This window comes from Drosophila santomea, chromosome 2L (genome assembly GCF_016746245.2).
Source record: "Drosophila santomea strain STO CAGO 1482 chromosome 2L, Prin_Dsan_1.1, whole genome shotgun sequence".
NCBI classification, from domain to species: Eukaryota; Metazoa; Arthropoda; class Insecta; order Diptera; family Drosophilidae; genus Drosophila; species Drosophila santomea.
The window spans coordinates 3,778,173-3,793,103 of NC_053016.2; the positions used below are offsets into that span (position 1 = coordinate 3,778,173).

Here is a 14,931-nt window from a genome sequence, read left to right on the forward strand (position 1 = left end):
TGCCTCCCTAAAAATGCTTTCTGATTAGTCATTCGCCTTAATGAAACCGCAACAAAAGCCGAAGAACAAAATACACCCCCACTAAAAAAAGAAGGAATAACAATAAACAGGGGACTACCAGAGTTACACCCTCCACCTCCTTGGCGGGTGAAGCCACCATAACGATCCATGGGCAGCTATCTGGCAACACCCGGGCCAATTGTACCCAACCCTCTCGACCGGGCCCAAAAAAGCAGTCGGTGGTAGTCGGTAGTCGGTCGGTAAACAGGTAGCGCTCTAACTGACAATAACTCGTCGTACGAATGCACGTTCCACGCTCCGCCAGTGCCAGTCTCCATATAAGTCCGTCTGCAGGTCCATCCGTCCACTTAGCAGCGTGCGACTGGCGGCCGGTTGGGTTGAGTTCGGTTTAATTCCTCTCCTCCACTGAGAGAAATGTCGTACTAGTTTCCTTTAAAATCTGAACTTCATATAAAGTCACTAGGTAATACAAAAGAAAATTTATATGCATCCTTTTTTTATTCTATATATTTATACGACATGATATGAGTATCTGACATTTCCTGAATATGAAAATTAGTTCTTAGTATTTTCTTTCGTTATTTCGAATGTGTTTAAAAAATATGTGCCCAGTGCACTAAGCTGGTTTTAGTGCTCCTGCTCGCTACTCGTCGCTTGTCTCTTTCTACGTATCTACGTATCTGTATCTCAGCCCGCTTCTCTCGATTCTCTCTCTTTCTCCCTACCCATATCTTTCTCCATTCGGGCCCTGTTCTTGGGTTCGTGGCTCAGTCTTCGAGTGTTGATCGTGGCTAACGCACCTGCGCGCGGATCGTTGGTTAGAGCTGTTGGAAAAGTGAACTGCATTGTGAGTGCCTCTCGCTCTATAGCTATCTGTATCTTTCGCCGATGTATCTTATTGAGCGGGCCTAGTACGCTCGTGTGTGTGTGTGTGTGTGAGTGAACTTGTTGCATCGCCAGTTGCCTCGAGAAAAGCGCTTTTCAACTGCAACTGACTCTGTGTGTGGGAAGAGTTTGGGACTACTTGAGGAGCGAATTGGTAGCTGCACTGGCTTCAGCTCCTATTTCAAACAAAATGTAGAAAAACACATTTCAGCTGCCGTGTATCGTATCTCTCGTTCTCGTTCGGTTTTCAGTTCGTTGTGGTTGAGGTTTCGGTTCGGGTTTTTCATCGTTCGGTTTTCGTATCTGTGAGATACAAATACAGCCAGTGTGTGTTTGTGCGCGAGTTGTACGTGGATTTTGGAAGGAAAAAAACTACGTGGTTTGTGGTAGCTGACTGCCGTTGATGCTGCTGCTGCTGCTGCTCCCGTAACCGCCCCCCTGCCGCCCCCTCTGCCCCACCCCCCGGGGCGATCGTGCCGTGATTTGTATCTCAAAATTGTCCCTTAGTGTGCGTGTTTTTAAATACATTTACTTGAGAGTGCATCGATGAAATACTTGTTTAAATTTAAATAAAAAACCAAAAATTCCAACAGATATCTAGAAAATTTCAATAAAATTGTTTTCTCTTAAATTCACAGAAAAATTATTAACAGAAGTTTACAACACAAATACAACTACGAAAAACAACATACAGTTGAAGTGCCACTTAAATGATATAAAGATCTACCTGAAAAACAAAAAACAATGCCAAGCATTTCAAAGCTTAAGAACTAGCAAAAAAAACCAGCAGAAACATATTGAAAAACCACTTGGATACTTGAGGACTCAAAGATAAAGCCCAGAGAGCCTGGGGCTTTCTTCTGTTTAACCGACAGGTAAGATTCCGCCAAGAATGATCACAGCCCGCTCAGAAGAGCACGAAAATTCCACACCACTTATTTTTACTTGTGTTATTTTTTTGTTTTTTTTTTTTTGAGTGGCGTAGGGCTAGCTAATTATTTTGATTATTTTTTTATTTTGGTATTTTTTGCGTTGGCCAAAAAGGCAGCGAGTACAAAAATTCAACGAGTACGCAGACAGAGAAAGAGAGAGAAAGATTCAAGATATATCTCAAAACCTGCTCCACAAACAGAAAGAGACGGGGTGAGTAACGAGAAAGAGAGGGCAACAACGTTGGCGGTTGGCGGACTGTCGACCGACAAGCGGCTTCCACTACAACTGCATGTGCCACTGTCATTGCCACTGAACTCAGTGTGGTGCCGCACAGTCCACGGTGGAGTACGACCACCCCCCATCTCTCCCCTAAACCCACTGCCTCCCCCCACCATCCTGAACCACCCGCTTGCCCCATTGTTGTTGCTGTGGCGCTCGGTTCGAGTTGGACTGTTCGAGCCGGACTCGAAAAACCTTCGCTTGGAATTCTGGGGGTCTCTTATAGGTGCTCTCAGTAAGGGTACTTTGATTGCAAATGGTGTATTTAATATTTAAAATATGTATTATTTAAAAAAAAATTTTTGTTGGTAATAATGATACATTTTTAGAAATCATTCCCATCTATGCCGTGCTGAATTTTCAAGCTAGGTTTCAAAAATACATTTAATTGCTTTACATTGCTTTAAACGAAGAGCCAGATAAATATTAGAAAACTTCGACAAGCACATTGGTTTTTAACAAATCTATATTTGATGTGTTCATATGTTTACAGTCTACTTATTTTGCAAAGGGTATTAAAGGTATCGGCTTTAAAGTTAGGGATTTTTCACATTTTTTTTCCATTTCTGTTTCTTTTCTTTGTAAACCAGTTCACTTGTAGCCAGTGCCAGTGGCCAGTGGTCGCACTCGCCGTCTTCTTCGCTCCTTCGCGGCTTGGAATCCGGTTTTTTGATTTTCTGTTTTCGGCTTTCGGTCGTGGCCGCGGTCTTAACTTGGCTCGATTCAGATTCGTAGCTCGACTGGGGCTTTAATTGTCCAGAACGTGTGGCCAAAGAGGAAACGCAATTGCCGCAAGCTTCTGTTGGGTTCAGATACCGATTTGGATTCGGATTCAGCCTCAACCTCAGAGCATAATCATCATCATCATCATCGTCATCTACATCTCTTGATTTCTTTTAAATGCTTTACTTTTTCCTTCATTTTTAAGCTTTTTTTTGTAAAACGCCTCCCGCGCTCTCACAGTCTGGGATTTTGTTTCTTTTTTTTTTTTTATTTTTGGTTGCGGTTCTATAAAGTTATTGGCTTTTGTTTCGCCTCAGTGGAGATCTATTTTGGATGTTCATTGTCTTGCTTTATGGGCCATTTGGGCTTGTGTCCAAAAAGACTTTTAGCATAAGAAAGGGAGTACCATAAAAGTTTATGGCTCTTTACCTCTTTGGGTGGGTTTTCCTCTCCATCTTCGGCCACCAACTATTATTTTTCGGTTGCACCAGCTGCAGGGGTAAACGCTGTTAATTGTCTTGTGGCTGGAAAATAGAAATTAATTAAAATCGTGACAAAATAGTTGATGAATTTAAGTTTGCCATAAAGCGGCAGAACAATACCTCGTTAGGGTTCGCCATATACGGCTTTTAAATTGAATTGGCTACATGGACACGCCTCGTTTTGGCACGTGTGTATAATTCACCTGATAGACCAGTTTATTTATTGTTGTTCTGGAACGGGAACTCATCAATTTTGATGGGGAAATTACCTGTTGTCTAGGGAATATGAATTTTTGATTTTATCAACGAAATCAGACAGCGGAAAGGTGATTATGCGTTTACATATTAAGTTTTGGGTTGGGCACCAAAGGAAATACAACAAATTTGTAGCCAGGATCATGATTTGTGTGCCATTAGCATAATCCAATTGCATTAGGATTAATAAATCATAGTCTTGGTGCTGCTACACCTATTAGCATAAACTCTTCCAATAAATAAGAATCGACCCATTGAAATAATAATACAATAGATTGCCCGGAAAAAGTAGCAATCCCAGTAACAAAAGATCTTAAGAGCTCTATTGAGGGGTCTCATTTTTGTATGGATTTAGTTCGAATGAAAGCAGCAGCACAATATGGCAACGAAATTATACAGAGATCGGCTTAGCATTCAGAGTGGATTACTGCAAGAGGTATTAGAAAGAGTCAAAGTTAAGCCGAAATAATTCAATTTCAGTAAATAACTGTATGAACTTCTGCTAATCCTGAGAAGGTTTCAATTCTATAGAATATTATATATCTATATCAGCTAGCAGAGGAATCTGGTTATCTGCTGCTTCCCATTTATCATTTAATAATAATCCCTTGGCAATGTTCTGCTCAGACCGAGTGCTCCATCCTTTAATAATAACAAATCTTCGGTCGTTACTTGAAAGCATTTTCAATTTATGCTAACGACATTATCAATCCCTGCTGCAGCTGCATTCCCGAACCCATAAAACTTCATTAGCAGTTGTTCGTTTCCAGATTTCCCCGCGAAATTAGCAAAGCTTTTAAATTAATGGCCAGCACACACAGCCATGCGATGGGTGGAGGGAGGGGCTGAGGCGGGGGGTTCTGGCCAGCACTCCAAATGTGTAAATCTCATGGATATTAATCAAGAAAATTATAGACAAGGCAGCGCAGGAAGATCGCCTGCCTACCTCGGGAGCAAAAAATAGAAAAACAGAATAGCAACAACGCAACTTGTTTTCCACCGAGGGCAATGATTATGCTAGATTTTTAATAGCTTTGACTATAATCTCAGATGCTGCTTGGGCCCGAAAGGGTTTTCAGATTAACGCATGTGAAGTGCAGGCCTCTTCGGCTTCGTTTTTATTTTTTTTTACTTGCTTCTCCTCTTCGACTATAATTATAAGTCTGCGGCGATTTTTCCTCCTCTCCTTCGCTGCCTTGATTATTAGCTACCTTCACACAAACACACACACATATGCACACTCAGAGGAAGAAAAAGTATCCCGAAGGGATTAAAAACTGACTGGCCAAGAGCATTCCGCACTGCAAAGCCGATCTCGGCGACCCTTTTTCCATACCTTCACCCGTAATACCCATTCTCCTCCTCTCCGCCGGGGAACTCCTCCCACCTCTCCACTTTTCTTCGTCGTCATCTTCTGGCTTGTTTGTTGTTGTTGGCCGGTGTTTTGTAAGCAAACTGAAGTGCATATGGGGGCCCGGTAAGCAGCACTCGGCCCAGAAGATAAGGTCCGAAACGAAGGTTTACTGATAGACGACGGGTGTACCCAGGCCTCAAAAAGGTAGGAGTTATTTCTAGCTGGTGGTCCCTTTTACGAAATCCATTGCTCAGAAACCTTATCATATGGAAAACTCTTAGCCTCCAGTTAATAGTTCATATAGGACCTATCTGACTAATGCATATGACTTTAAATGATTATTTGATTCAACATGTTTTTACTTCTCATTGAGCAACATTCTACTTTCTATAAGTTCAGAGTTTAAAAATAAAGTATAGCCACTTTACTTCTAATAGATCGTTTGTTTAGCCGGAAAAACCTGATATACCCCTTTTCGGCACTTAAGCACTGGGCAGTAAGACGCATGGACATTTCCAGCCATCGTAGGCCATCTCATCAGCGGGACAAACTCGCCTCCTCAGCTCTCTGCGTTTTCTATACAAATACTAAATCCGTTTGCCCAGTGTGTGTCGGTGTGTGTTTGTATATTTTTCTCTGTATTTTTTTTTTTATCAACTGAAACCTTTTCACTCGGCGGGGCCCTGGGTTTCTGCTGGCCTCAGTTGTTTACACACAAAAAGCCAGCAAACGAACCGATCCCGGACCCAGAAATCCAGGGAAAAGAAGCAAGACGGCTCAAAAAGAAGAGGAGGGAAAAAAGTGGCAGCCAAATTGCTCCTCGATATCTTTTATTTTCCTCCCAGCAGTAGTTGGTCTTCTGGCTCTTTTTATTATATGTACGTTACAGAGAAAGAAACGAGATCACTATTGAGGCTCTAATTGAAGATGAATGTGTAATACATAAAATAGGAAATTTATCGTTGCTAATCATTTATTGTTTACTACACTCCAAATTCAAAACTGTAAAATATACTATTTTAAGTAAATCACATAGAGTGCAACCGAATTTTTTCAGTGCACCTCCAGACGCACACATATTGGAAACTTTAAGCCTTTGGCTTCATTTGCTGGGCAACCGTTTGCGCAAACGTATCTGTGGATCTTTGAGTACGAGTATCTTTGTATCTCCGCATCTGTAAATGTATCTGTAAATGTATCTGTGCGCACAACTCTCTCTCAATATTTCTACGGCAGTCTACGTGCCGTCGCTTTTGCTGATGATGTCCATTATTTACATGAATTTTATTTGTTTTTCTTATTTGGCTTGACGTTTTCAAAAGTGCCGATGTTTCAAAAAAGATAATGAACGCTGAATTGTACATTGTATGTGCATAGGGTGTGGGGTGAAACGTGTACCCAAAGCGGTCGTAAATGCAAAAGTGTGGAAACAAACCCTAGAAAAAGTACCGAGATCGAAAAAAAATATATACATATATATAAATGCCCAAAACGGGTTACATTTTAGTTTTTTTCGAGGCTACCAGAAATACGTGAGCCCACATTGATGGGGGGATTATCGGGATCGTAATCGAATGAGGGACTGCGAGCCATCGCTCATCTAAAGCAAAGGTTCCCTAAGTTGGGGGATTTATTAGATCAGATAAGTGCTTTATTGAATCCAATATAGATAGACTGCGACAGATTATCAGCGAGGGCAGGAGGAACTCGCATGGGTTAGATTAGAAATACGGTGTGTGCTGCTACCATCAAAAGTTATTGAACTGAAAGAATTATCCAATTACTATCTAATAAACGCGGAGATTAGTGTGGCATGTGCTAGTGGTATTTAAACCGGTTTCGATATGGTTTTCGTAGGCATTCCTGGAGTAAATATTACAATTAGATCAGCTATTTGCCTAATATCTTAACTGCTCCCTGATATGGAGCGCGATAAGACCTACCCACATTTAACAGCTATTTGAATTAATAATTGGGACCTGCTTATACTTCAACCACTTGAAATATACGTGGTCCGCAGTGTCATTCCCCCATAACAATGGTACACTCATGATCAAGTCATGATTTCAGCTACTTTATAGAGCTAATCTGACAGCGCACTCTCCAGCCAGACAATGCCAAAATAATTTCCATAGATAAGACCCCCACAATGACTAGTCATCCGTACGGATAGAACGGTATCTCCAACAATGGGCGCCTCTTCAAAATCTTGGCTTAGCTCGTTTTCTTAACCAACTATGACGATCACTTCGCTTGTTGTTAGCCGAATGTTAATGTTGCTCTTAATGACGTTGCAGCATTTTGCATTCAAATCAAACGAGACAGCAGAACGATTCTAGCCAAATGATAAGCAAAACTGTCATTGCAACGACAGCGGGGTTATTTTAAAAGCTTTTTTTTTTCTCGTCTCTGCGCAACTGGTTGTACATTTAAATGAGGATAGTGCACCGAAAAAAAAGGATGTCGCACTGAAGAAAATTTGCTGTTTGAAACTCACGTCTTTGAAGTCACAGAATCATTTCCTAAATTATATTACTCTGTTTTTAAATTTTATAAAAAATATTACTTATACATCTTGGGCTTTCATAAAAGATAGATCATAATATATAGAAATGGGAACTGAAATGATGGCATTTTTTTCTGCTGTGCAAGGCGTTGAGAAGATGGCAGCAAGAAGCGTTTGCAAGATGGGGCCACAAATTTTATGGTCTGCCCATCATTGTGATCATTATTATGTGCATTATTTTGTTATTATCGTGATGATCACGTTCCGGGACCCGCACCCCCTGCCCCCTGCCCCTGCCCCTACCCCTCTACCCCTCTTCTTCTTTCGAGGCACTCAGAAGTCGAGGCTCCTGTTGCGTAAATCCAGTAAGCAGTCGGTCGAGTTCGGTTCGAGTCATTTACCAAAACCGACGGCAACTTGGCTGCCTGCCTCTGTACGAGTATATCTGTATCTTTGTATCTGTATCTGAGTGTGCCAGGGTATCTGCCGATATGCCATATATCACAGGCACATATATGCATATACCTGGCCGAGAGTGTGTCTGTGTGTGTGTGTGTGTGTTTATATCGTTACTACTGTGCTGCTTACTCAGTCTCAGAGGTTCGGAGGCAGGTTTTTTTAGACGCACAATCTTATCTAACCTGCGCACTGGAAGCCGAACCGATCGCGGTGCCAAACTGCGACTCGTTTTCAGTTTAGTTTCACTCGCCGTCGTCGGCAGTCCGCCGCTGATAATAATAAACCAACAATAATAATAAAATACCTATGGAAAAAACACAGCAACAACCACATAGACATAGGGCCATAATGTGATAAACTGTTTGGTTACCCTGTGAACAATTATGTACTGTGATACTAAAAAATATATTGTTCTCCTATTTTTGTTGTTGCTAAATCACGTTCACGTGGATAAATTCTGAAAAAACAGCTTTCAAGTGATAATCTCGGGCTATTTGCAAGTTTAATGCCACTAAAGCTGTTTAGTTCTGTGATAAGAAGTGCAAAAAGCAAATTTGAAGAAATTCAGTACTAAAAGTGAGTTACAACCGGTTGAGATAAAACTATTTATTCTGTTCTATATAAAAGCAAGATCATGAAAATTGCAATGGCAAGAAAACTGCCTACAGAGAAATCAAGCTACTACTAAAATATCTATTTTAAGCGAGTTAACGTGGGTTTTAGCATACCCAGCACTACCCTAGGAGCTATAAAGAATACAACGTGGAAATATCCGTTTATTGCACTTGGTTCGCAATTAAGATAAGCCTCGAAAACCGAGAGCCCAATTAACCCAGCACAATCGTGTACTAATTGTTATTTACCACCACCCTTATTTTATTTTCGGCTTTTTTCTGTTCTATCCCCTATCTCCGGCAGTTCCAACGGAATGTGAAGAGCCCCCTCCAATAGAATGCCCACGGAAAGCTCATCCAGCGAGATCTCCGGCGGAGGAGGCGGTGCGATACCCATGCTGCGACCCTCCCGGATGGATCAGTTCATGAACTCGATGGCGGCGGCAGCGGCGGCGGTGGGTGGCGGTGGTCTTCCAGGTGCGGCGGATAGGAACGGTGGCACCGGAGGATCGGATGGTGGCTCCCAGAATGGTAACGGCGATTCGCGCAACTCATCGGCCAGCCGGATCTCGGCGTATGAAACACAGCTGGCCTATCAGCAGCATTTGGCCGGACTGCATGGACCGCCGCCACCGCCACCACCATCGCACCACCGCGAGATCTCTGCCTTTGTGCCGGTTCTGCCCACCGGAACGGTTCGTCCCGGTAGTAATTCCAACTACGAAATCATTGCCATGATGGCGGACAAGCGCAAGGAGTTGGCTTTAAGGGAGGCGGCTGCGGCAGCGGCCATGTTGGGCCGTGGTCCTGGAGGACCCGGTGGTCCTGGTGTGCCACCGCCTGGTGTCTTGTATGGACCAGCTGGCGTGCCACCTCCGCCATATCTCACCGGACCGGGTCCTTCGCCCACGGGTGCCGGCAGTTTTCCATTTCCCCCCGGAGCCGCCGCCGCAGCTCTATTTCCACCTGGCTTGGGTCCGGGAATGCATGCTGGACTGGATAGACGTCTGCTACGTGCTCCTGGTCGGGCATCCCGGCCCAAGAAGCAGTTCATCTGCAAGTTCTGCAATCGACAGTTCACCAAGTCGTACAATCTGCTCATCCACGAGAGGACACACACGGACGAGCGGCCCTATTCCTGTGATATCTGCGGCAAGGCGTTCCGGCGACAGGATCACCTGAGGGATCACAGGTGAGTCGAGGTTGGGGTACATGAAATCACAAAAGGGGGCAGTGACTGCTCGGGTAATTGCCATCAGGCCTGCAGACACACTTGGTGCTCCAAGTGTGAACGAATGCCGAATAATGGAATACCCTCTAAAGGCAATGGATTATTGTTTCATCTGATGATTAGATAATTTAATGCCTAATAGGAATTGTATAGAGGTGTGACAAAAAACACGGCCAAAAGGGAAAGGCGTTTTTTATTGATTTTAGATATCTAGAAGAATCGCCTAAAACGACACGATTACCAAAAGAAATTTTCCAGGAAATCTTCCGTCTTTACGACGAGTTTTCCTTTCCAACCCCAACTCAAATAATTTTCCCCATAAAATGGACCCAAAAATCAGAGCTCCTCCGACGGCCAGTCAAACTCCAACGCGGCCGAAGAGTACAACACAAAGTTAATTAACTCTGTTGGTTTTCCTTTGGGGCTCCTCCACCAGCATTAAAATTGAGGGATGGCCAAGTGGTTGGGGGCTATATATCGGGTCTGTGTATCCCAGGCAGCAGGTCTCCACCACAGCCGACTTCAATGTGTCGGCCTGTCCGAGCGTTCTGTCTTTTGATCGTTCGGTATCGGTCCATTTGTCGTTTGTTTGCTTTGCCGCGGGGCTAATTCTTCTTAACTTTTTTGTATTTTTTTTTTTTTACCAGAAACGCGCCGAGCATGGGAGAAGAATCTCGGTGCTTCGGAGGCAGAACCTGTTTTTGGTTTTATATATATTTTTTTTTGTTCACCACCAGCAGCAGCAGCTGCTGCCTCCGATGAGATGCTGAATCTGTGGCTCCGTCGAAGATGGGGACTTTAAGTTTTAACTGAGGCTGCGACTGCTGCTGATATCCAACAACAAGTGGACGCCATTGCCAAGATGGCCGCCATAAACATAAAAAATTAATGCAAGCAGTTCGCAAGCACGAAAGTTAAATACCCTATCAGGATTTTTATAGGAAAAACCTCATGGCATTGGCCTTAAAGAACAAATTGGGTCTTAGTTTTAATAATTAAAAATATAAATAATATTGAAAGAGAAAATTAAGTAATATGATAGAGTTCTATACTCTTTCATTAATATTTTGCTTGGGCCAGTTGTATCCTTAGATAGGGTATGCGAAAGCTGTATATCAGTGAGCTTTATCGGTTCAAGTTGAGGTTGCATTTGAGCAGAGATAACTGTCAACCTGGGCTACCAATTGCAGCTACCAGGAAAACGCCCACGCCATAACAATAAACTCTAATTGTTTCTCCACTTGTATTTGCCCAGGTATATTCACTCCAAGGAGAAACCCTTCAAATGCACGGAATGCGGCAAAGGCTTCTGCCAATCGAGGACCTTGGCCGTCCACAAGATCCTGCACATGGAGGAATCGCCACACAAGTGCCCCGTTTGCAGTCGATCATTCAATCAGCGCTCCAACCTGAAGACCCATCTGCTCACCCACACGGATCACAAGCCCTACGAGTGCTCGTCGTGCGGCAAAGTTTTCCGCCGGAACTGTGACCTACGCCGTCATGCCTTGACCCATGCCGTGGGCGAGGTCAATTCCGGCGACTACGTGGATGTGGGCGAAGAAGATGAGGCCAGAAATTTGAGTGGCGACGAGGAGGATTCGCTGCTGGAGGTGGACTCGCCACGCCAGTCGCCAGTGCACAACTTGGGCGACTCTGGAGCTGGGGGTGAGAAATCGGAGTCCGAAAGAATGAGACTCAAGCGCAAGGCAGCCATCGATCAGGAGGAAAGCGAAGAGGAGTTCGATGACTTCGATGAGGAGGAGGAACTGCAGGATCTGCCAAGAGTACATGATTTGCCCCGGGAGGAGGACGACGACTTTGATCCCGAGGACGAGGAGCAGGCTGAGGTGGCACTGGTGGCTCGTTTCCAGGCGAGCAAGGCTGCAGCCACGTCACAACCATCATCATCGTCGGTGGTCACCAAGCCGGAACGCCAGGGCGTGACCCACTGTCATCATGAGGGCGGTGAGACCTACACAATGCGGCCACATGGCGAGAAACATCAGGAGGAGCCCGGAAACTCTGGCCTTACCAACCTACCCGTTCCACCTTCATTTGTGCGATACCCTGTACCACCTGGAGCGGCTGCACCACCGCCTGCACCACCCGGGGCTCCACCGCCGACCCACCAGCACCCCGGACATCCACACTTACTCCCACCCAACGGAGATCCCTATTTGCCCATTCTGCACGTACGACGCGACTTGCACCACAAGAGCTTGAACCTTTCGAAGGCTGGTGCTCCACCGCCACCACATACACCACCCACTATAATAACCCAACCGGAGTCGGGTAAACCACCCAATCAACCACTGCATTCACCGCATGAAGCTATGCCCAGTTTTTTGGGTTCGATTCCCATGCGAAAGAGGATTCTTCCGGCGCCGACCTTGGACTTGCTGGATCCGCACCACCATCCTGGATTGGGTCAAAGGACCTTCGTGGATAGTCCTAGCATATATGCGCTGAATATGTCGCGACATCCGCCCAGACAACTTTTGGGAAAACCACCGAGTACGGAAACTAGTGGTGCCACCACCGAAAAGGGACCACCAGTGGCACCACCGCCCATAGCACCACCGCCTGCACCACCCAGAAGAACGGGGTTCAGCATTGAGGACATAATGAGACGTTAGAAATAAACTGCGCAAGAACTAGTAAACTATTCATAACTGGAGGTGAAATCGGAATAGATAAACAATATAATTTGGGAAACTATTTATCAAAGCTCTGAAGGATTTGAAATATCAAAAAGTAATGTATTTCAAATTAATACAGAGCTGTCCAAAATCTTTGATCTTGTATAACATGTAGAAGATCATAAGCATCAATTCCGATTTTTCCTAAGCTGATCAGATGAAAATCGTAACTTTTACGACGACAAACAATTATTGTTCCCAATGGTCAAACGAGGGCTCTCCGTTTTGGACCCACAAGTACATTAAAATATATTTAGATCTACGTTTTAATACTTTTTAGTACAATGTCTAGGCAAGGCAATAAACCTAAACTAAGTAATAAAAACAGTTAAACCCCTAAGCAATAATTGTAAGCGAAAAAAAAAACTCTGTTGTTGCATTTTATAGAGCTCTAATGCGTTAGGAACCTAGCTTAAATCTGCCCATTTAAATGTTTAAGCCTTTAGTAAGAGAGTCTATCGATTAGTTTTTAATGTCATGGCCCAACACTAAGTGTTGCTGTTTGCTGAGTGAATTCCAATTTTTTATTTATGTTTCCTTATCCGGTAAGCTAATCTTAATGAGTAAACAAAATCGTAAATCGATTTTGCTGTAGGGAATAAAATGGTTGAAAGTAAAAGCTAGTGTAAAGCAGAGCATAAACAAAATCAAACTACAAGCAACATTCCAGTTGAACCTTATGTAATTAGGTTAGCTTAAAGTTTAAGTTTTGCATTAGTTTATGTAAGCAACCCATAGAATTCCATGGTCTTCCTTCAATTTTAAATGATTTTATTCAAACCATAGCGAGTTAGTTGATTTCAAATAAAGTATGCATTAATATTGAAAAACTGTTGCATGTCATTTCCTTGGGTGGGATCTTCAAAGAGCTGAGTATGATATTTTTCAGTAACCATAAATAAAATCTACTTTTTCTGACCAAGAATCCCAAGGTTCCGCCCCACATCCACTTTATTCAAAAGCACTATGGGCAGTTAAGTTGAAATTAAGATAGCTAATATCGGAGAGATCGATGTCCAGATTTTTTGCCGCTTGATTGAAAGGAAGGGATCTGCGTAGAGTTATAAAAATCCACTGACTCACTCGCATGTGGCCATCAATCACAGACGGCGGTAATAATACTTCAGGCACGTTTCGAGGTCCCAGCCCCTCCCCCTCCCCCTCCTCCTCCCCGACCTCCTAGACACGACAGTTTGCGGTTTGTGGCAACGCCTTTAACATTGACTCAAATCGACGAAAAACCGGTGGATGGGGCTCAAATCAAAGTACACCACTTGAACACGTAGAAAGTTCAATTAAAATGCCACGCAAATTGTCATCACCGCCAGTTGGAGTTGGCTTCCTGGAATTTCCTCATTGGGCGGAATGGACGCCCATTTTTTCGCCCCACCGATGACATCAATTTCTGGTTCAACTATAAAATAATTCGCGTAAAGCCAAAGAGTTTCTCCGCCAGATGATATCATCTGGGGTCCAGGAAAGCACGTGATTTGTTTGCCAAACTGTGCGTGAGAATGCTCATTTAATGCCCTTTCGTTCATAAAATGGCTATGAACTTCATGGAACTCGAAGGTTTTTTTAATATATATTAAACGGCGTTGTTTTTTTTAGGAAATTTTATATTTTAAATAACAATCGTTTTGTATCGTAGGACACCTTCGAAACCTATCAACCTCAATTGAGAATCAACTCTATTGAAAAACTAAGCCTACGAGCATCATAGCATATTTTTGTTGCAATAATATAAAGCAAAATGGAAGAATTGACTACTGAGGAGCAGGACCTAATCAAAAATACCTTCAAAATATTGGACACGGAGAACGAGGGAGCCATCACCTCCAAGGAATTGGGACTGGTAATCCGCGCATTAGGTCGCCAGCCCAACGAATCGGAGGTTCAGTCCTTGATCAACGAGGTGGATTCCGATGGAAACGGAACCGTTTCGGCACCGGAGTTTTGCAATGTGATTCTGCGCAAGATGCGTGACACCAGTAAGGAGGAGGAGCTGCGCGATGCCTTTAACGTTTTTGATAAGGAACGCAATGGGTATTTCTCCGCTACCGATTTGAGGGCTGTTTTCATGGCACTTGGCGAAAAATTGGACGACGACGAGACCGAGGAGATAATACGCGAGTACGATCTGGATCAGGATAATCACATCAATTTCGAGGAGTTTACCAACATGATGACCACGCGTTAGCTTACACGCACACGCCTTTTAAATTACAAACATTTTGCAGTTAAATTAATATTTTAAAGGCTTTTTAAATTACTTTACTACAAAAGAATTTGAATTCTTTCAAACTTAAATTAATATATTAAAAGGCTTATCCAATTTGAATTTCTTCGAACTCGAATAATATACGCGCCCAAGACTGCGCATTACGACTGACTAGGTGGCGCTGTCTTAGATCACTTTAGTACCAACTCTAGCCGCAACATCAACTAGCGCCACTGTTATAGTTATTTGGAATATTTTAGTTCATG

General features: G+C 43.5%; 2 protein-coding genes across 3 annotated transcripts; both read left to right on the top strand.

Moving 5' to 3' along the window:
• The first annotated feature begins 806 nt into the window (after nt 1–806).
• On the top strand, nt 807–13,274 carry LOC120455246 (protein bowel). Of its 2 annotated transcripts, XM_039641241.1 has the most exons (4): nt 807–868; nt 1,545–1,781; nt 8,816–9,703; nt 10,998–13,274. In XM_039641241.1, exons 3-4 carry the CDS (start codon nt 8,850–8,852, stop codon nt 12,379–12,381), a joined length of 2,238 nt encoding a protein of 745 aa, XP_039497175.1. In that variant the 5' UTR covers nt 807–868; nt 1,545–1,781; nt 8,816–8,849; the 3' UTR covers nt 12,382–13,274. The 2 variants fall into 2 exon arrangements, with proteins under 2 accessions (XP_039497175.1, XP_039497184.1); XM_039641250.2 differs by lacking the exons at nt 807–868; nt 1,545–1,781 and adding an exon at nt 8,149–8,473.
• An 828-nt stretch (nt 13,275–14,102) lies between these two features.
• On the top strand, nt 14,103–14,785 carry LOC120455801 (calmodulin-2/4). The gene has a single exon (XM_039642265.2). It carries the CDS (start codon nt 14,198–14,200, stop codon nt 14,642–14,644), a length of 447 nt encoding a protein of 148 aa, XP_039498199.1. The 5' UTR covers nt 14,103–14,197; the 3' UTR covers nt 14,645–14,785.
• The last annotated feature ends 146 nt before the right edge of the window (nt 14,786–14,931 follow it).